General features: G+C 46.8%; 1 protein-coding gene across 1 annotated transcript in view; it reads right to left on the reverse strand.

The window, feature by feature from the left end:
* EHD4 (EH domain containing 4) overlaps positions 1-21,176 on the reverse strand; it is a 73,998-nt gene that overhangs the window by 34,582 nt on the left and 18,240 nt on the right. The window contains exons 2-3 of the mRNA XM_057721829.1: positions 20,483-20,659; positions 11,394-11,491 (exon numbers count right to left, since the gene is read on the reverse strand). Coding sequence (XP_057577812.1) covers positions 11,394-11,491; positions 20,483-20,659 — 275 coding nt within the window. The remainder of the gene's footprint in view (positions 1-11,393; positions 11,492-20,482; positions 20,660-21,176) is intronic.

Here is a 21,176-nt window from a genome sequence, read left to right on the forward strand (position 1 = left end):
CATCCCAGATTCAAGGGCGTGAATCCCGGAAGGCATGGGTCATGGTTGGCAGGGGTGGGAGCACGAGGCATCTTTTCAGACTGGCGGCACACTTGGTATAGGACTGTGGCCTTAACCTCTCGTGGCTCCGTCTTCTCTCCTATAGAATGGGATGACAGTCCCTACCTCTCAGAGCTTTGGTGAGGAGCAAATGAGTTATTCACATCCGGGACACACTTAACAACGCACCGTGTTAGTGTCAGCTGTTACTATTATCCCTCAAAGGAGTAAGGAGCAAACCTCTTCTCTGATTAATCTCTGCCTCCCAATGCCTATGAAATGTTTCATGACCATGAACTGCTCTCTGTGGGACGTAAGAGAAGTACCCTTTCTCCACTTAGGAAAAAAAAAATTGTGTTTCATTTAAAAGTCTAGGTAGGCTTAAAGTTTGGGTAGAAGCAGTCATTTTTCATGATTGCGTATGCATTTAAAGCATTAACAAAAACTAAAAATGTCTTCCGGGGCTTGGCAATTGCCACTCTGAGTCACGGTGATGATGAACTCACAGTAGGGCCAGAAGCAGCCACACTCGTAATGTGGAATTTCCCGTGGCACCGGCGGAAAAGGAGCCCTGAATGTGTTTGTCAGCAAACTTCCCCAAACAAAAAGAAACCAGGATTTCCTCTTGGAGGCCCAAGAAGCGAGTGATGTCCAGGACCTTACAACCCAACCGCACACTGGCCTCAGCTCTGGCCAGAAAACAGGATCTGCCAACAAATCATCAGTGGTCAGCACCAAGCCCTGGGGATGCACCCTCTCTGTTGTTGCCAAATTCAAAGTTCAGAGACAAGCCATTGAGCTCAAGCTCTAAACAGAAAAATGGCTTCATGATCTGAGCCTGTGGACATATGTGCTACTCTATAGAATTCCTGCAGAATTTCTCTACCACGTCATCCTCCACCTCATACCCTGCAGTATTCCACGCAGCCTCCAGGATAAGCCCAGTTTCCTGACATGTGCACCACCTGCCACAGACTCACACTCCAGCTACACGAACAACTCACATTCCTCCAAGGGGCTCTGAGCTCACACGTCTTCCCGTTCTTGCAACCTCTTTCTGTTGTCCTGGAGAAAATAATGATAGGAAGGGCAGCCGGCTTATCTTTCCCTTGACTCTGCACCAGGCAGATACTGTGGTGAGAGTCACATCAACTCACTTTATCCTCGCCTCATCCTGTAAGGCTCTGATTTTGCCAGCTGACGAACTCACGCATTTACCTGGAGTCCCTGATCAAGAAGAGCTGACCCACAAGGTCAGACATGCAGATCAATGGAGTAGAATTGAGAGTCCAGAAATAAAATTCCACAGTTATAGCCAACTGATTTTCAATAAGGATGCCAAGACAATTCAACGCGGAGAGTACTGTCTTTTCAACAAATGGTGCTGGGACAACTAGATACACACATGCCAAAGAATCGAGGTGGACCCCAAACTCATACTACATACAAAAATTAACTTAAAATGGATCGATGACCTACATGTAAGTGCTAAAACTATAAACTTCTTAGAAAAATATAGGAGTAAATTTTCATGAGCTTGGGTTAGGATAAAAGCACAGTGGCAAAAATTTAAATAGATATATTAGACTTCATTAAAATTTAAAACTTTTAATGCTTTAGCCTATACCATAAAGAAAGTGAAAAGACACCCAGAAAATGAGACAAAATATTTGCAAGTCATATATCTGACGTATAAAGGGACGTATAAAGAATGTTAAAACTCAATTTTTTTTCCAGATCTTTACTGGAGTATAATCACTTTACACTGTTATGCCAGTTTCCAGTGTACAACAAAGTGAATCTGCTGTATTTATACATATATCCCCACATCCCCTCCCTCTTGAGCCTCCCTCCCATCCTTCCTATCCCACCGCTCTAGGTCATCACCCAACATCGAGTTGATCTCCCCGTGTTATGCAGCAGCTTCCCACTAGCTATCTATTTACATTTGGTAGTGTATATATGTCACTGCTACTCTCTCACTTCCTCCCAGCTTCTCCTCCCCCCCAACCCCCCGTGTCCTCAAGTCCATTCTCTACATCTGCATCTTTATTCTTGTCCTACCACTGGGCTCATCAGTACCATTTTTCTAGATTTCATAATATATGTGTTAGCATATGGTATTTGTTTTTCTCTTTCTGGCCTACTTCACTCTGTATGACAGACTCTAGGTCCATCCACCTCACTACAAAGAACTCAATTTCATTCCTTTTCATGGCTCAGTAATATTCCATTGTATATATGTGCCACATCTTCTTTATCCACTCATCTGCTGATGGACATTTCGGTTGCTTCCACGTCCTGGCTATTGTAAATAGTGCTGCAATGAACACTGTGGTACATTTATCTTTTTGAATTACGGTAAAACTCAATTTTACCATAATTTATGGTAAAAACAATTTAAAGACAAATAATCCAATTAAAAATGGGCAAAGGCTCTATATGTACGTTTCTCCAAAGAAAATAAAAAAGTGGTCATCAAAGCACATGAAAAGATGCTCAACATCATTAACCATTAGAGAAATGCAAATTGAAACCACAGTGAAATACCCCTTCATACCTGTGACGATGGCTCTAAGCAAAATGACAGTGTTGATGAGGATGTGGAGAAACTGGAACCCTCATACACTACTGGTGGAAATATAAAATGATCAGATCACTCTGGAAAACAGTCTGGCAGTTTCTCAAAACATTAAATACTGAGTTACCATATGATTCAGCAATTCTGCTCCTAGGTTTATATCCAAGAGAATCAAGAATGCACGTTTTCTCTCTCTCTCTTTTTTTTTTTTTCCCCTTTGGCCATGCCTCATGCCATGTAGGATCTTAGTTCCCTGACCAGGGATCGAACCTGCACCCCCTGCAGTGGAAATGCAGCGTCTTAACCACTGGACCACGAGGGAAGTCCCAAGAATGCACAAAATGTTTTCACGAAAGCTCATACATGAATGATCATAGCAGCATTATTCAAAAAAACAGTGGAAACAACTCGAATGTTTAGCAACTCATCAATGAATAAAATGTGGAATAGCCATATGATGGAATGCTAGTCAACCATGAAAAGGAATGAAGCAGTGTTCGACTCAGACGGACCTTGAAAACATTATGCTAATTGAAAGAAGCCAGACATAGGGCCAGATGCTGTATGATTCTATTTATAAGAAACGTCCAGAGCAGGCAAACCCAGAGGCAGAAAGTAGATTAGTGGTTGCTAAGGTCTGGGGGGAGAAGAATGGGTAGTGATTGCTAATGAGGAAATGAGGACGTTTCTTTTGGGGGTGATGAAAATGTTGTAAAATTCATTGTGATGATGGTTGCACAACTTTGTAAATATTAAAAAAAAACCAACTGAATTATTTGGGGTGGGGGAGGGAGGGAGAGAGAGGGAGGGAGAGAGAGAGAATGCAAATTATTTTAAAAAGGGGAAGAAGAGTCCCTTCACTTAGCAGCTTTGTTGATAGCCTACTTCCCATCCCCCACTTCTTGATCAGAACTCCTGTAATGCACAGGGTCAGAGCAGCTTGTTTGCAAGTCCATCTACCCTAGCCAAGTGTGCACACCCAGGGCCAGGGGCTGTGTCTCATTCATTTTGAATCCTGGCATCCAGGACAGTGCTTGGCATCCAGCAGGCAATCAATATAAATGTGTGTTGAGTGAATAGTCTCTAGCACACCCCTAATATTACCCATTGCTTTTTATACCATCACTTCTAAAAGGAGTGCCAAAAATATCACACACACAATACCTGCCCGTTATTTTAAAATTATTTTTCCACCAAATATTTTTTAAACCAGATGATCAATTAGTGCTGTCCGTTTTCTACTTCCAGAGAGATGTATGATTTCAAAATTTAAAGGCTAATTATCAATAAAATGATTGAGATACGTGGAAAAAGGTAGCAACACTTAGCCAAACATAGCATATTCAGGCCGTGAACAACAAACTCCACATTTCAAATAACTTGACAAAAATCTCCCCTGCTCTGAGACAGAAGAAACCAATATCAACCACTATAAAAGCTGATTAAGTTCAGCCTTTGAAAACTCTGGCCTACAACAACAAGAACAACACATTGAGATGGTGAAAGTAATAATAACAGCTAACATTTATTAAGCACTTACTATGTGCTGGGCTGGGTATTATTTTCTGCTTTCTACGTATTAACTCAGTTACAATAGCATGATGTGGTAGGTACTGTTATTACCTACATTTCCCAGAGAGATTCACAACTTTCCCAAGGCTGCATGGCTAGTAAATGCCTGAGCTAAACTGGAACCCAGGAAGGCCAATTCTCTTGCCCAAATGCTTCCCCCGCTATACAACACAGGACAGCCTACAGGGATTTCAGTCCTTTGATTGGGCCTAGGAAAGCAATTTGTTTGATTCTGGGTTTACGGAATGAATAATTTACGTTATAAACAAAACCTCAGGAAAAAAACGTGAATATGCAGGAATTGAAATCCATGTGTGAATATCTGATACTCGAAAGCCTATTGTTTTCTATATCCTTTATGTATCAGGTGGAAAATATCTGAATAGTCCTCATGGTCAGTCAAAACCTGCAAAACCTTGACCTGCCCCACTGTGCAAGGCCAGCTCCTTCTGAACTTTCAGCCACAGGCCTCCCCACCTTCCGAGACTATGGGCCTCCCACTCACCCCTTCTCTTTGAACTCAATACCTCGTCTGTTTCCTTCCTGGCCCTCACCACTATTTACAATGATTTTATTCATTTGTTTACCTGCTTTTCTTGTCTGACTCTCCCATCAGAATGTAAATTCCATAAGAGCGCTGACCATGTTCATCTTTTTTGTCTAGTGTTTATTGAATGAATGAAATAACTCTCTATGTAGGTGACACCTTTCTTGCAGAACAACTGGTGCATCAGTGATTGGCTGGCTGACCACACTAGGCTGTAGCAACTCCAGGGCAGGGGTGGTACCTTGTTCATCTTTATGCTCCCAGTTCCCAGCTCAGTACCTAGCACACAGGAGCTCATTGCATCTCAACTGAACTTGTTCATTAATGAACTGCTGACAATGTGGAGGGCAGTCTCTACTGGAGTACCTCAAGGCTCCACCTTGGATCCTGTCTGTTCAACTTCTGGATGCAAGGGCGAAGGTAAAAGGGCATGCTGATGAAGGCTGGGGATGCCTCAAAGCTGGGAGGAGGCGCAGGGGACAGGGAGAGGAGCTAAGAGAGCTTGGACCCAAAACCCCAGAAACAAAACAAAAAATCAAGAAATGCTATACCAGGGTGGGAGGAGGAAGAATTAGATGAAGGTACTCAAAAGGTAAAAAATTCCAGTTATAAGGTAAATAACTACTAGGCATGTAATGTACAACACGATAGAGATAATTAACACTGCTGTGTGTTATAAATGAAAGAGTTCTCATCACAAGGAAAAATTTTTTTTCTATTTTTTTCATGTTGTATCTATATGAGATGATGGACGTTCACGAAACCTACTGTGGTAACCATTTCATGATGTATGTAAGTCAAATCATTATGTGGTACCCCTTAAGTTTATACAGTGCCGTATGTCAATTCTATTTCAATAAAACCAAAAAAACAAACAAACAAACAAAAAACCCTGTAGCAACCACAGGATGGGAAGGTGGGGACAGGAGTAGCACCTGTAATGAGGGTCACATGTCCAGTGAGCTCAGGTGACCAGAGTCTGAAATGCTGGGACAGCCCTGAGCTGTCTGTATTGTGTGGTGAACAGAATGAAGAAGGGGAAAGTGCTGCCTCACCTCCCCCTTTATTTAATTATTATTTCTACTCTTATTTATAAGACTACCCAGGTAAGGCCTGAACTTCTTCCAGGGGTACTCAGCAGGCATTAGCGGGCCCCTCAGAAACTCTCTGTGAAGTCCAGCCTTGGTCTGTGCGGTCCACCTGAAGGACGCGAAGCACGCCATCACCGCCCTGCCCGGGGAGCCGCTGGCCTCTTCAGCCTCCAGCTCTTAGTTTCTTAGAAGGGTCTTTGCTGCCGTCAAACCTGGCTAACAAGCCTTCTCACTCTTTTAGGGGGAAAGACTCATTTCTCTGTGTACATATCTGTTTTCCTCTCTAGTCTTCCCTGTTTCCAAAGCCTGAGAGGGGAAGTCATTCTTATCTGGACATCTCTAAATGTTCTCTCTCCTGTCTGGGGCAGCCTTTGAAATCCGGTCTTTTGTCTTCCAAGTTCAAAAAATGTGTCAAGAAGGTGTGTTTGGACTTCCCTGATTACAGTTTGTTTTTGTCATCGCTATTTTTTCAGCATCTTTAATAATTACCGGTTGGATTTCCATGCCCTGTGTCCCGTTTTGTCAATTCTTTGGTGATACTGTGTTTGGGCACCTCCGCTGTGTTGGCAGATCCTTGAAACAACCTGCTCACACGTACCTGTTAGTATTCAGATGCCTTTTTTATTCTTGAGAGCTTTCCTTAATGTTGCCAAAATCAGGAGGACATAAGGATGTCTATATGTAAATGTTAAGACGTTAATCAATACTTTTGAAGCTGATGTTATTGCCTGCTATATTATTTGGAGCACAGTTAGGTTGCTTCTGTTTCATACATCATTATTGACTGCTTTATTAGCAGGACATTTTCTGCCCTTCTGTTTTTCACTGTCTTCTCAGTTCTGTTCAAGGATTTATAATGAGCCTTTCATTGGACAAACTGATGGTCCTAGGTCCTAGGTTCAACCTGCTGGTAGACCTGCTGGAAAGTTCAGATCAAGAGTTTTTTTCCCGAGAGTTATTTAAAATTTTAAAAGGGAAAAATTGTACTATTTCTGTTATCAAAGTCAAGTCTGTTGAAGGCTACACAAAACCTCATGCTCAGGAAACCACAGGAATAATTACTTGCTGCTAAAATAGCACCTTCCAAATGCTTGTGTGCTAAATAGATGGACAAGTACACCAGCTGCCACATGCGAATTTTTCACAGTCTTCTTGTCAGACAGGGACCTTATGATTAGAGCCAGAAACCAGAGACTTGTATCATGTAGTTGGGAACACACTTGCGTTCATGCCGAGTCCAGAAATAAATCCTAGAGGACGTTTAGGTTCAGCATGACATAAACAGTATTTCAGGAAGCAAACAGTTCAGGGGCCGGAATAATAAGAGATTGGGAATGAAAATAAGGATGTGTGGATAAATGTGCTCTTTTCTTAACAAACTGAGTCAAAAATCCGGATGCCATCATCAGGACAGAGGATGTTCTCAAGACTGAACCTGGTCAGAGTTCACCCACTTCAAGAAAAGCACTTAGAAAATCTTAAGAACTTAAACTTTTTTTTTTTTATTGGCTACGAGAATCAAGAAAAGTTTGTAGGAATTTTAGGTAGCTCTTACTTCAATAGAATAAAATTCTTATTAGAAATACACCAGAATATTTTAATCCCTGCTCAATGGGCATTTTCTGTAGCCAAGAAAGCTACAGGTTAGTAGCTAAGCTCACCCTTTTGTTCTAAAGATGTTGCTAACTATACTTAAACTAAGGAACATCAGAAAGGTAGTGGGTTTCCATATGGAGCAGCACACTAAAAATCGCTCCAAAAGCAGTTACTCTAGTGGGTTTTATTTATAGCGCTCCCAAAGAGGAGATTTAGACCACACTTATCCCCCCCAGTGCTGACTATGCATCCTTGTTCCACTTTGGAGGACAGAGCAGGGACCTGACTTCTAGGGTCCGTGGCAAGATTCTGCTGATGAGAAGGCTGTGCTAAGACGCATCCTAAATGGTAAAGGTAACTTCTAACATAAGAGTGGGTTTGCCATCTTTTGCCTCAAACCAAATACTCCGAAATACGAATCATCATGTAGAAATGTCAACTGTTTCTTTTGGTCACCTATGACCTTGGCCAAGAGAAGAGCAATGACCATGAAACGCCAGATCCTCCTTGTAATCACACTTGCCCCCTCTACTCAGCACAGAGCAAAAAGGAAGCAGGCTTATGATGTCACAAGAGAGAAGAATGAGCAAGGAAGAAGGGTGCCATGGGTGAGGGGAGGCACGTGACTGAACCTCAGGTTCAGGACCCCTTCCTGGAGATATACCTTCACTATAGGCCGTGTGGTTCCCAGAGCTCTGGGCAACACCCTGGGGGAGTCCAAGGGCTGCCAGTGAGGACGAGGCCAGCTCCCCAGCTTAGGTCCCTCCCGCCTGGTTGGACCATCAGAGAAGCAACACCATGTTCCCTTGCCCCACCGCCATCTGCCTCGTCCCACGCTGACGGAGAGGACACTGAGTGCGATGCAGTCAGTAGGTCTTGCTGGGGGTGCTCTGCACTCACCCCATCCTCATCACCTCCTCCTGCAGCTGCACTGCCTGCCCAGCATGTGCTCAGCCAGGGTTGCATGGCCCTGCAGGCCAGAGAGTGAGCTAGGTCCACACAGCAGCCTGCAGCCACTGCCCGAAGCATGCATCCCCTCTGCTTGTTCTCCAAAAGCGGCACCTCGTTAACAGCTTTTACGCTGTCCACTGCCCAGATGTCAAGCCTGGTGGCCCATCTGCCCAGCAACTGGGGAAAGAATTCTTACGATCGCTGTTAGGCTCTGCTTTCCCAGAGGAGTGGGGTGAGGGGTTCCCTTGTCAGGGCTGGGCTGCTGTCTGTGCGTGACTGTGTGCAGGTTTAACTCAGCAAGTCCCGAGTGAAGAGCACGGTGTAGACACACGAGGGCTCAACAGCTGGTGGCTGTTCTCATGCTTCCGCTGTGAATGCACGCTTCAAGGAGAGGCTGCATGTGTGAGAGGGACCCGCCGGATGGGACTCTGCCTGCGGAGGGCTGATCCATCCACTGCACAAAGGGACAGGGGGAGGGGCAGCAGCCGCCCCCTTCCTCCTCCAAGGACGGAATACCCATCAGGGAGGCAAAGCCCCGCCAAGAAGGTCAGTGGCGGATGTTTCAAGTGTTCTGTGGGCTAACAGCTTTTCCCTGTGCCTCATCCGGTGTTGCCACAGATGACTGGCGAAGGTGGTGCTGTGATTTAGGAGCTGGAGGGATGGAAGCAGACAGCAGCACGCGTGAGAACGCAGCGCTGTTTGCAATAGTCAGCGTGAAGCAGCTTTAAAGCAGTACATATTCTTTGGGGTGAATATGTTGAAACTGTCAGCTAAGTGACTCCAACCAGCAATGGTGCCTGAACATGGTATGGCACCCAAGCCTGGGGACCCTGGCTGCAGCGCCTGGTGCTGCCACTGTTTGCAGTTCTGGGTCCTTCCCCACCAGCTGCTGTCTGTCAGGGTGGCTGGTTAGAACCAGATGTGCTATTTCTGGGCATAGGATGTGAGTAAGGACATGTCACAGTAAGTCAGACCAGGATACGAGTCAGTCATTACAAGTGTTAAAAAGAACTGTCTCCGAAGCATCCTGAGCGCATTACGCCATGCTAACTACTCTGAAGCAGCTGTAGGCGGAAAGACACTTAGCATCACGAAGCCAAGGAGAAACCCTGAAAAATACAGATGCTTAGCGTTGGTCAAAGGCCTACGAATGAAAAGGAGTGGATAAGGCTGAAGCTAAAATCCGGAGGTCCTAAAATTTAGAGGCAAAAAGAAAATTTCCAGGACCACACAAAGCTCCAGCATACTTCCGTCAGACACGCAGAAGCAGGGGAAACATGGGCAGCTTGAAAAAGCCGTGCGGCGTGAGTTTGCTTTATTTTCCTTTTAAGACAAAAACTGTATTTGGAGAGCAATGTTTATGGGGCCAAATTAATGGTCCTAAATTGGCTCTTTAGAACATCTATTGGCACTGAAGTGTAAAGATACAAAGAAGATGTCTATCTATAGTGCTGTTTGTAAGAGGGAAAATGTATTAACCACACAACATCCACAAATTAGTTACACGAATGTTATGTCCCTTTGATGGAACCTAAGCAGCTGTTAAAAGGAATAAAGTGATTTGAATATACTGGCAGAGAATGATTCTGTGATAGACGATATGGCAAAAAAATCAAATTGTAGGAAATGTGCACAGAAATCACACTTTTGTTAAATATGTATGTTCGTATATGCATAAGAAAAAGTCACTCAGGAGCTGGAGAAGACCATTAACAACGGTTATTTGTGGTTTCTTCTACAAGTGCAATGTTTTTGGAGGCCTCAGGGAGGCCTAATGGCCCACGTGCCTGAACGAATGCGTGAAGGCACAGCAAGGCAGTCACAGCAAGGCAGGCAGAGGCTGCAAAATCAGCATTTCTGAAATGCCATGAGAAGGGAGGGCTTATAGACACGGAGAGCCCTTTCTTTACCCCTGTCACGGGACTCTTGCTTTCTGGCTCCCAGGTGTGTCCCAGGGCCTGTGTAACGTACTTGTGCTTCGGGAGTGCCGGGGGAGTTCACTGCCCGGCCATACCCCTGCCGCTCCTGTTGAAGGGGTTGTAAAGAGTTACCAGTGAGAAGTGACGGCAGCAACGAATCCCTCCCGGCAAAGCCTCCAGGAACTGTCTTTTGTTTCAAGCACCAGGATAAGGGGAACTTGACCTGCCTCTGGGACCACAGGAATCCATCCTAGCGTCCTCCCTGTCAGGAATTTCCTCTCTGTAAGTAAACGGCCCTCTGGTCTGCGCCCCGACAGCCCCTCCACCAGGAGGGTGGGGGAGACCACGGGTGCATCTGTTTAACCACAACGCATGGGTCTGGAGACAGTATTGCCTCAGCCTTGCGTTGTGAAGGCTGAAGAAGCCCAGACATCACTGTTCTTCACAAGCATCTTCTATCTCTGCAGATCTCCTCTGAACAACGTATCAGCTTATGTCTTTCCTTCCCCACCCCAGAGCTTCCCTTAGGTAATTCCTATTCATCCTCCAGATTCTGGCTCCAATGTCTCTTCCTCTGGAGAGCCCTTCCCAACGCCCCAAGGCCAGATATCCCCCTTATACCCTGATAGGCAGTCCCCATCGTAGAGTGAGTATCCTAGCTATTGCTTTCTATTTATTTCTGCGATAATGTAATTAATGCCCGTCTTCCTCATTAGAACACAAGCTCCTAGAAACTGCACCTGTTCTTTCCGCATCCCCAGTGTGCAGTACAGCATCTCGCACCAAACAGATACCAATAAAGGCTCACTCAGTGGAAGGCTGCTGCAGAGGCGACTGGGGTGGAACACGCGCCAGTGGGGGAGGGAGGAAGAGCCGCTGGGAGGGCTCTCTCCCTTGCTGGCACTAGCTGGCCTCCTTTATGTTTTGTCACATGTCCAAGCGAGTGGTCAGCAGGTGATCGGCCCCCTCTTAGAGTCTGAAGATTTATGTGAGGTGGGTACTCGTGCAGAAATCCTCTGCCAGCATCAGGGAGAGACTCAGCCGGCCTGGGGCGGGGTGGGGGGGGGGTACGCGTGGATGGCGGGGCAGGCACTGACCTCGGCTGATGCGCTGCTTCTCCCCAGACAGGATGCCAGGGCTGTCAATGATGCTGATGCTCTTCAGGACCTGATTGGGCAGCTGGGAGCACATGAATCTGGAAGAAAGGGATCAAAGGGGGGATCAGGACCTGCATGCTGCAGAGTGCTCTAACCTCGGAGCTCTTCGGCCTCTCCTGGCTACTGACATCTTCTGAAAAGCGGGGGCTTGGAGGAGATTGATGGCACCTCCACTGGAGACTAGATGCTGGTCCATGGGGCAGCTGTCAGAGGGTGGCCTGACGCCAGCTGCTCCTTGCCACCAGATTCCTTACTGTTAATTTTATTTTAGCTAACATTTATTGAACACAGGTATTTTACAGACATCATCTCATTTGTTCCTCATTTTAATCTCATGAGGAAGACATTACCATTTACCTCCGGAAGGTTATGTAACTTGCTCAGGGTCACTCAGAGCTAAGCCTTAATCCCAGGTCAGTGTGACTCCTAAGCTCGTCAGCCCTACCCACCCCTCCTCTATCCTGCTCCTTGGACACGTGTCCCAGGCTTCTCCTCCCAGGCAATCCCATGCTTCCTTCAGGGTCACTGCCCCACTGGAATAGAGTATCCCAAGCTCCGCCGAGCCCCTGCTCACTCCCTAACGTGACAGCGGAGGTACTAGGGCCCGGGGACATGCTATGCCTCCAGGCTCAGGGTGAGGCAAGCACCTGTGGGCATCACCCCAAATCCTCCAGGTGCTTCAGTGCCCTGAGTGGACGCAGGGGCAGGGGTGGGCAGGACAGGACCCTGGCCGAGCCTCTCCAAGCCTCCTTCCTTGTCTATCGCCTCCCTGGTACCACCTCCGCCTTCTCATCCCGAGCCCTCTGCTGTGGTTCTAGTCGGCTGCCCTGGGGTTGGCCTTGGAAGCAGAGTGAAGTGGCAGGAAAACGGCGGCCTGTGAGTCAGCAGACCTGGGTTCGGGTTCAGCTCAGCCTTTGCCAATAACGTGCCTGGGACCTTGGGCAAGGGCTTCCCCACTCTGGGCCTCCGTTTCCTCATATGTCAGTGGAGACACTTGGACCCTGGGCTGGCGAGGTTCTGCTAGCTTTGACAGCTGTGTAACTCTAGAGGATCAGAGGGAAATGCGTCGTGACTTCCACCCCAGGCAACCCGGGGGGATCTCTGTCAGGCACTGTGTAGGTTTTAAGCTGGAAACTGTAGAGTGTGTCTCCTTTTCCTGTATTGTAAATGGCTAACTTTGGTATCTGTGTGGGCAGAAGGCTTGAAAACCCTCGGGGAAAGCTCAATTCTTCCATTCAGTGGGACCGATGGGATTACTCAGAAAGTAAACATGCTGGGAATGCAGGAGAGGGAGGCCCGCCCGGCCTTCACCGCGCACATGTGGGCAGCACTGCCCCCGGGGCAGGGGTGGTGGCCCTGAGCGGGAGGGGCGGTTACGGACGCTGCAAATGAACTTTTGCTGAAGGTGCTGGGGACAAGCTTCTCAGACTTTCTTTCCCACATTTTCCAGTCAGCCCAGGAAGATGTAGAATGATAACTAATGATCATTTTGCATTACGCAGCTGGAAAAGTTGAAGCACAGGGCAGTTCTGACAGGCGAGGCCACGCCACTAATGCGTGGCTGGCTGGGGACTGCAGCCTGATATTTCTGATGTCGGTTGAGTAGTATTCAACCCGTAACGTTAAAAACCTCATAACTTTAAAAACAAGGTGTCCAGTTAATTTATGAGAAGCCCCTCATTTCTGATTTTTCTGCTCTCCCTGCACCTTTACAGACCCCACGGCCCAACACTCAGACAGCAGATCTGTGGTAATAAAGTGCACCAGGATCACTAAGCATTCTCTGTAAGTTCCCAGAGTAAAAATGCCACAATCAAGTCTCTAACTGGGGTAGGAACAGAGGTCTGAGCACATCTGCGGTGGGCCACACTTCTTGCAGTTACTTCAGTCTCTTATCACAGTCCCATCCTTTTTATCAGTCGGCTCAAGACATCCGGCAATGCTGAGAAAATTGCACATATGTGAAACTGTTTCACATGAAGTATTCCTGTGAGAGGCTGACTTTTTTCCAAAACCACAAGCTCACACTTAATATCAATTTTTCTGAAACACAAAACCCCTGGATTCTAGTGTGAAGTTAACAGAGGGATTCAAAATGTATAAACTATCCACTGCCTCCATGCAAAGAGACAAGGTTTCCACAACTCCCATGCCTCCTGACGCAATAGCAGAGGCAAAATGTGTGAGCCGCAAAACAAGACGGTCAGATGTGGTGACATCACCACACAACATACAAGGGAGCAGGCCCAGGGCCAGGAGGGATGACTGCAGACTAAAGGGGGGGGGGGGGGGAGGGGAGGGAGAAAGGGGAAAAGGAGGGGGGGGAGGAGGGAGCTCTCCAGGGGCACCCTGAGAGGGGGTGACGGGGGTTGTATGTGAAAAGCTAAACTTTGCTTTTCACATACAACCGCCATCAACAACAGCCCTGCCCAGCATGTGCGTGGTGGGGGGGGGGGTGTTGGGGAGGTGGGCAAAGGAGCACAGAGCACAAGTCAGCTTGCAGACCCCCGTGTGGGGGCACGGCCCACCCTCTAGGGGTTAGAACCACACATGCGTTTTCTTAAATAGTTATACTATAATCAGAAAAACCCCTAATGTACTGCTGTTAGAGCAATCTTGTCTTTCTTTTATGTTCCATGAAAGGAAGGTGAAAAATGGGTTATTTATTGGGTATACCATAGTCAGCCTTGGGTCAGGCCTTTCCCACTGACAAGTGTCTGCTGAAATGTTTCCAAGCACAGATTTGCTGTCCCAAGATAGATTTCCTACTTCTTCCGGAGGGACTAACAAGCAAGTGTGTATCCGTGCCTTGCCTTCTACACTTCACATGAAACACACACACATAAGCCCAGCAGCCTCACATAAGCTTTAAGAAGCGTGTTCCTCGCCCAGGGCTGACCTGATATATTGTATTTTCTGATAAAAGAGAGGGGGAGGGGATCAAACCCTACAGTGGACCCGAAATCCTGGTCACACCCACAACCAAGGAAGGCTTAGGGGTAGCAGAGGGGGGGTGAGTACAGGAACGGTCGGGGCTGTAGGTCTCAGGCCAGTCGCTAGAAGTCCTGTGGCCCAGTGAGACAGGAGGTAAGGGGATCCCAGTTCTTAAAACCACCTCCAACCACTAACATTCCAATTCAGTGATCAACATTTTAAAAGAGCCAGGCAGTAGCTGAATAGTGATTTAATTTCCAGTGCAGTGATACCCAGTAGTTGCAGCAATAACCAAATGGCACAAACATCCACTGGCCACTTACCGTGTGCCAGGCATTGTCCTGAGCAGTTTCCATTCACTCACTCAATCCTGGCCACAACCTCAGCAGTGGGGCTGTGCGCCTCCGTTCTACAAGGGACGAGACAGGGGTGGAGGGGAGCGAATCTGGCACCCCGAAAATGTGTGTCATTGGCATGAGGATGACCTTAGGCTGATTATTTTTAAGGCCCCGAAAGACTCAGGAAGAATCTCTGACCTCCCCTCTAACTGTCTAAGGAATGCAGATAGAGGACCTGTTCCAGGAAGGGAGCTGTCACGAGAGATAAATATAGCACGAGCTAGGTGCGTAGACAGGGAGGAACCTCGCAAAGTCTGTTTGTCAAAACTCCTCTCTGTGTCCCATTGTCTCCACAGCCCAGCAAACATTTGTTTACTGAACGTTTGTTTTTCCATTTCCACGTCAATTGCCTTCCTCCCCTTTCAGGTTCCAAACCACTACCTCCAACATGGTGAGGCCTTTAGCCATTTGGGGCAGTTACTAAGTTTTCCTGAGTCTCTCCTGTGTAATCATGTAATTAAACGTATGTTTGATTTTCTCCTGGTAATCTGTCTCAGGTCAACTTAATTCTTAGACCAGCCAGAAGAACGCAGAAGGGTAGAGGAAAATTTCTTCCTCCCCAACAAAGGCACAGAGGGGTCACATGCCATAACTTGCCAAGTCACACAGCTGGTAGGTGATGGAGCTGGGATGCAAAACTGGCAGTTCTGACTCCAGTTCAGGCTCTTAACTCTTAACTGTTAGGCTGCTGCTGCCATTTAGTGCATTTGAATCTCTGTTGTGTATCTTTATCATCCAGAGGGAAACACCCTAAAGAGAAGGAGGGAGCTGCCACAGCCCTGCAGCTCCCCACCAAAGAGGCCCCTTTGTGTGACTTGCTCTCAGTCCACGGGTGGAGGGTGGAGCAATGACCGGGGGGGCAGAAGATCCGGTTCTGGTTCTGGCCATCTTCCTTCTCACTCACCCTGTGACCTCCGTCAGGTCTCTGAGCAATTCAATCAGCCTGAGGGCTCCCAGGTAGTCCTTAGATTCAAATAAACCTAAGCTTACCATGGAAGACAGTACGGAGCTGTTTTTGCCCTGGCTCACTTTACTGATAAGAGTAAGACCAGAGAGATGACACAGCTTCTTAAATTGGCACAGTGAATAGCACTCAATGTGCAGAAAGACTCTGACAACTCACCTGTAATAATTATTATCATATGGTCCTACCGCAAAGGCTGGATCTAACCTTCCACTGCCCAGGAGGAATGTAATTTCACATCCAGACTATGAAAAGCCCATGGTTACCCCTCAGACTGAGCCTTACGGAACCACCACTTTTACAAGCAAGAAGGTGGCTGAATGTTGACAATTTCATGAAGTTCAACCTAAACACGGACTTTTCTAAATCAAGCCTCCCTCTCCCAACCACCACAGGGGAAAAAGCTGGTTTTCTGGGATGACAAGACCAGGGCTGTGCAGACAGCTGCCAACAAAGAACAATGGCTTAATGATCTGGGAGCCACGACAAATCCTGAGGTTAAAGATGAATGGGAAGGGCTTCAGGGAGTTTATTATGGAAAGGCACACCACAAAAACCAAAACAAAATACCCTCCACCCCTAACCAGTTAATCTCTCAGGTTTAAAAAAGAAGAATTAGTTTTGCTAGTGAATCAAGAGTGATTCTTGGCAAGAGCCAATTTTCCTTAATCTCTGCAGCTAAATTATCTGGTGGAGCCAGCATGTGTGGGGACCGATGCTGTTTACTTGCATTAAGTCAGTTCTTTAAAAAATCCCAGTGGTACCAAGTGACTATGTAATATTCATAGTCTGCAAAAAGTTTATTGAATGAAGCCTCATTCAATTGCAAACGCAGAGGTAACAGAGTATAAGTCGAAAAATACACACATATATTCTATTATTGCTAAATCATTATGCAAATTTAAGACAGTGGGGTGTTTTGTTGTTTTTCTGTTTGTTTGTTTTTATCACACCATCACCATCAGGCCTGGCTAAAATGACAGGAGCATTGGAAGTACTGTTTAGACTTCTTCAGCTCAAAAGGAAGTTTCAAAATTTCGATCCCTAGGGCCAGCGATTAAAATTATTTTTCAAAGAGGAACAGAAGAAGTAAATGAGATTAATAATTTCTTCTGTGGAAGACTACAATTTAAAATCATACTAGATCCTAAATTGAAAATGATGTCTGTAGCTATCTGGATTAAAAAAAAAAGACTACTATTTTCAGAAAAGTAGATCGAGGGAAAAATTTAACATCCAATCCAAAAGCGGGCTGCCGGGGGAAATGTCAGAGGCCAATTTCCGACATTTCTTGAACTGACCAAAACGTGCCAGTGTCTCCCAGGACTCGTGCTCTCAGCGTGCTGTAGGGGTGTACCTCTCCTCTGTGAGGTGGAACAGCTCCTGACAACAGACTTTGGAACCTCAGTAACCACATTCCCATGGAGCAACTCCGAGACAGGCTTGCCTGTGGAATTCCTCTTGAAAGTAGAGCAGCATTGGTGTTGTCTCAGAATGTTGCATTAAGGTATTTTCCATAGAACTCTTTGTTCTGGACTCAACTCCTTTTTTAATTGTCCAATTATGGAATTTCTATAATTCAAAGCTGCCTTTTGGGAATTTGTCTTCATTTCTCAGAAGTGCACTTGTTAGAAACCAGCCTTAGAGACTGAGGCTTTATCTCTACTGGTTTGCTTAATGCTTCGAGGCTGGTACCATCTCTAAACTCTTTTAAAGATGCCCCAGGGGGCAGGTGCCCGAGCCCCGTAACAGGAGGGCCAGGATAATGAGACCTATCCTGTGGGGGTTGGAAGGACCAGTGGTGGCTCAGTGGGGTGGAGGGTGAAAGTTCTCCACAGCAGACAACCAGTTCTCTTTCCTACTAAGCACAGTATTTTGACCCAGTTCACAGAAAGTGTGCTATGTAAAAAGAAGTCTGCCTGCCTTTAGAGCTAAGCCTGCTGCTGTTCCCATGAGGATGCTATAATTACACACACACATTTGAGCTCTCCACACTGACTCCCTTGCTTGCATAGATACAACGTAATCAGGCTGTTTACTCTTAAGTACGCTATTAATTTCCAGATGGTGCATCCCTGACATGTGAGCCTCCGGTATACATGGCCACCAGGTGGCTAGAAGACTAGAAACTCTTCTTTGCTGGTGCTTCATTAGGTGCAGGGCGGTAGATAAAAGGGAAGAGGGAACCTGAATTCTAACCCTGTCTCTGCCTCTTCTTGGGCAAGTCATTTTACTTCTTTGCTCTCAGTTTTCTCATCTGTAAAATGGCCCTAGTGTCATCTGTCATATTAGCCCTGAAAAAAGGGTGTGTGTGACATTAGTAACCTATAATTTGGGACATAACCATGACCATCTTCATCATCACTGCTGGCGGGCTGTGTAAAGGACAGCCTTAAATGTTAGACAGAAGGCAGTGGGCAGTGGTTCTCAGTCTGGATGTCCTCCCGTTGGGCAGCTAAGTACAGCGGTCACTAGCAGGACTCTAGCCAGACAGCCTGGGGTCCCATCCCAGCACTGTCACTTATCAGCTGAGCGGCCTCACGGGAGTTAAATAAACCACCTCCCTAAGCAGCAATTCCTCCTCTCTACATTGGGGATAACAGTAGCACCTAGGTCATGGGTTTTTGTGAGAATTTGGAGCTAATATACAAGTAAAGTCTAGACACATAGTAAATACTGTATAATTATTTGCTATTACTTTTCTATATATTCTGAATTCAATTAACACGATTATATAATACATGGATTATTTTCAGCAAGTTTTAAATTCTCAGATAAAGAACATTGTCATTCAAAATCTTTGCTGAGTGCTTCTTTTCCAGACGCATCTGCTCTATGCTTGGGATTTGAGAAAAAATAAATTTGTTGGGGAAGTAAATCATCTGCCAAAATAAAACAAGCCAATAGCCGCTCTTGTCTTTCCCTTGTGAATACAGACTTTATAATACGGGAATGTGAAAAAGAAGGCAGCTTGTTTCTTGCTTAAGCCGTTGTCAGGCAAAGAGAGAATAAGACTAAGGACAGTGGTAATGAAATCAAGGGACCCCAGGCAGCCTTGCATGGAGAAGGATCCTGTGCCCTGCATTTTGCAAGGCCTCCGGAACCTTCCAGGGCCAGTCTTGGAACAGGAAGCCCAGCTGTTGCCTGCCCCATGACTGCGGCTCCTGGGAGGCCCTGCTGGGGGAGCTTCTTGTCCCGCTTCCTCTCAGCTGTGGTCCACTCGTCCCGAGAGACCCTCAGGTGTTCCCCCTCCTGCGTTCAACCTACAAGGAGACAGGCTGGTGCCCACCAAGGCTGCTCTGGAGCTGGAGGGGGGAGGCTCTGCAGGTGGAAAAGACCAGCTGGACAGTATCCTGCCAGTCACCGTCAGCGACAAGAGGGAATGTCTCTGCGACCCCTCTGCCTCGTCTGCACATTTCTGTTTACCCTGCTGCCAGATTCCCTTGCTGCTGCTTGGCTCCCTTCTTTGATTTGCTCTCGGAGCATAAACAAGCTCTCAGAGGAGAGTACAGATCCCTAGAGAGGTCAGTTTTTCACACCAGGCACCTGTGGAGGTCGCCTGGGCCGCTCTTGGCAGAGCCACCACACAGCACCCGGGCACGTCATTCATTCCACAGTCCTTGTGCACGGTGCCCCCTGGAGTTGTGCAATCAGGTGCCTCAGCCTCTGGGAGGACAGCAGTCAGCTGGGAGGATCTGTTCCTATTTTTTTTTTTAATCTAAAAAGTAGAAGTGCAGTTCGAATCTCTCATCTGTCAGCTCTAGTTCCATGTCTCCCTAAAGGGATTTGGAAGACCCCTCCCTGGCTCTGCACCTCCCACAGCCCACTCCCCACAACCAATCAGTCTAAAGTGGTAGACTCATAAAAGAGGGGAATGGAGGGGTGAAGGGAACACAAGAAAGGAGAAAGCGAAAGGGGTTTTAAAAAAAATAGGCTAGGAGTGGCAAAGAGGCAGAGGGAGGTGGGGGGAAGAGCAGGTGGTGCCTGAAAGTGCAGAGCTGTGTCCAGGAGACCCTCCTGGCTTGTCCTCTGTCTTGTACCCCACTGTGTCATTGGGAACTCTAGTGAAAGGTGGTAGAAATAAAACACACCTCCAATCAAGACAGAACCTCAGCTATCCTACAACCTCACATCTGTGAAAAAATGACCATGCAACAAAATTAACATTTTGTGTTATTCTGACTCTATCTCCCCTGCCCTGCTCTAATGAATGAGGAAGCAGCTCAAAGCACGGGACTGAAAAGCAAAAGGGACAGCCAGGGAGGTGGGGTCCTGGAATAACCAAGACTAAATCTGGGTATCAGGAGAACTTTAGTGGTCCTCTGGGCTCAGCTCTCTGTATAGGAGGCCCCAGCACATGAGGCATGAGAGACAGCCATCCAGCCACCATGTAACACTGCCAGCCATGGGGAGCTCACTACCTCACAAAGCAACTTGATACATTTCTGTGAGGTTCAAATTATTAGAAATTTGTTCTTTATACTGTGCGTCCTTACAATATCCAATCCTGGGCCTTAGCTCTGCCCTCTGAAGCCACCCGGAATAGGTATAAATAATCACTTCCTAAGAGAATCTTTTCAGTATTTGAATATAAGTGTATTTTCTCATAAATTCTCTCTTTCAGAACACACATGCTCTCTTCTTCTGGTTTTGAAGCATTACCTATATTTGGCACGAATTCAAAGAACAGGTTTAAACAACCTGACCAAAGATGGCAGTTTGCTGGTCCTTACCGATTGAGGAAAGCGTTTCCAAAGCGACTGAGCTTTCGAAATGGCTTTTTGGGGTCCACGACTAAAGCGTTCCCTGGGGTGCTGCCCTCCGTCTCCCCATACATCACGGCGATGAAGGAGTCTGTGGTGGGCTCTGGACCAATCCTCATGCCTGGGAAATCTTGTTCCAGTAAGTATCTGGGAGAGGGAAAAAGAAAAGACACTTACCATCCTGTCACAAAGCAAGAGGCCAGAAAGCTTCCAGAGGCTACCGATTTGTAACAATCATTTAAAAACCTAGAGTATAACCCCCAAGAAAAAGAGAATGAGTAGCATTTTACTCCTTTGCTAATAACGAATTTTCAAAGCTTAAAATCTATAGACCTATTTTCCCCCCAGTGTAAGGAGCCTAGTGAAAGAGGCAGACATCCTGCAGACTTGCTGGGCCTTCTCAAAGTGGACCTTCGCTCAGCACAGCCATTCCCGGTCACGGTTCCATCGGCACAATAGATACTACCCAGGAGAAGGGTGCCCAGCCAGCTACTAGGCACCCTGGAAGGCTCTGCTCAGGCCCACCTCCTTTAGGGAAGTGTCCCTGTCCCTCTAGCATGTTGGGGACACCCGCCCTGTGGGCCCCAGGAACCCTGCACCTGAGGCCATGGCTGTGCTCACCATGGACGCTGCCCTTCCCTGTTTGTGGGCCTTGAAAGCAGGC

This window comes from Hippopotamus amphibius, chromosome 2, assembly GCF_030028045.1.
Source record: "Hippopotamus amphibius kiboko isolate mHipAmp2 chromosome 2, mHipAmp2.hap2, whole genome shotgun sequence".
Lineage (NCBI taxonomy): Eukaryota > Metazoa > Chordata > Mammalia > Artiodactyla > Hippopotamidae > Hippopotamus > Hippopotamus amphibius.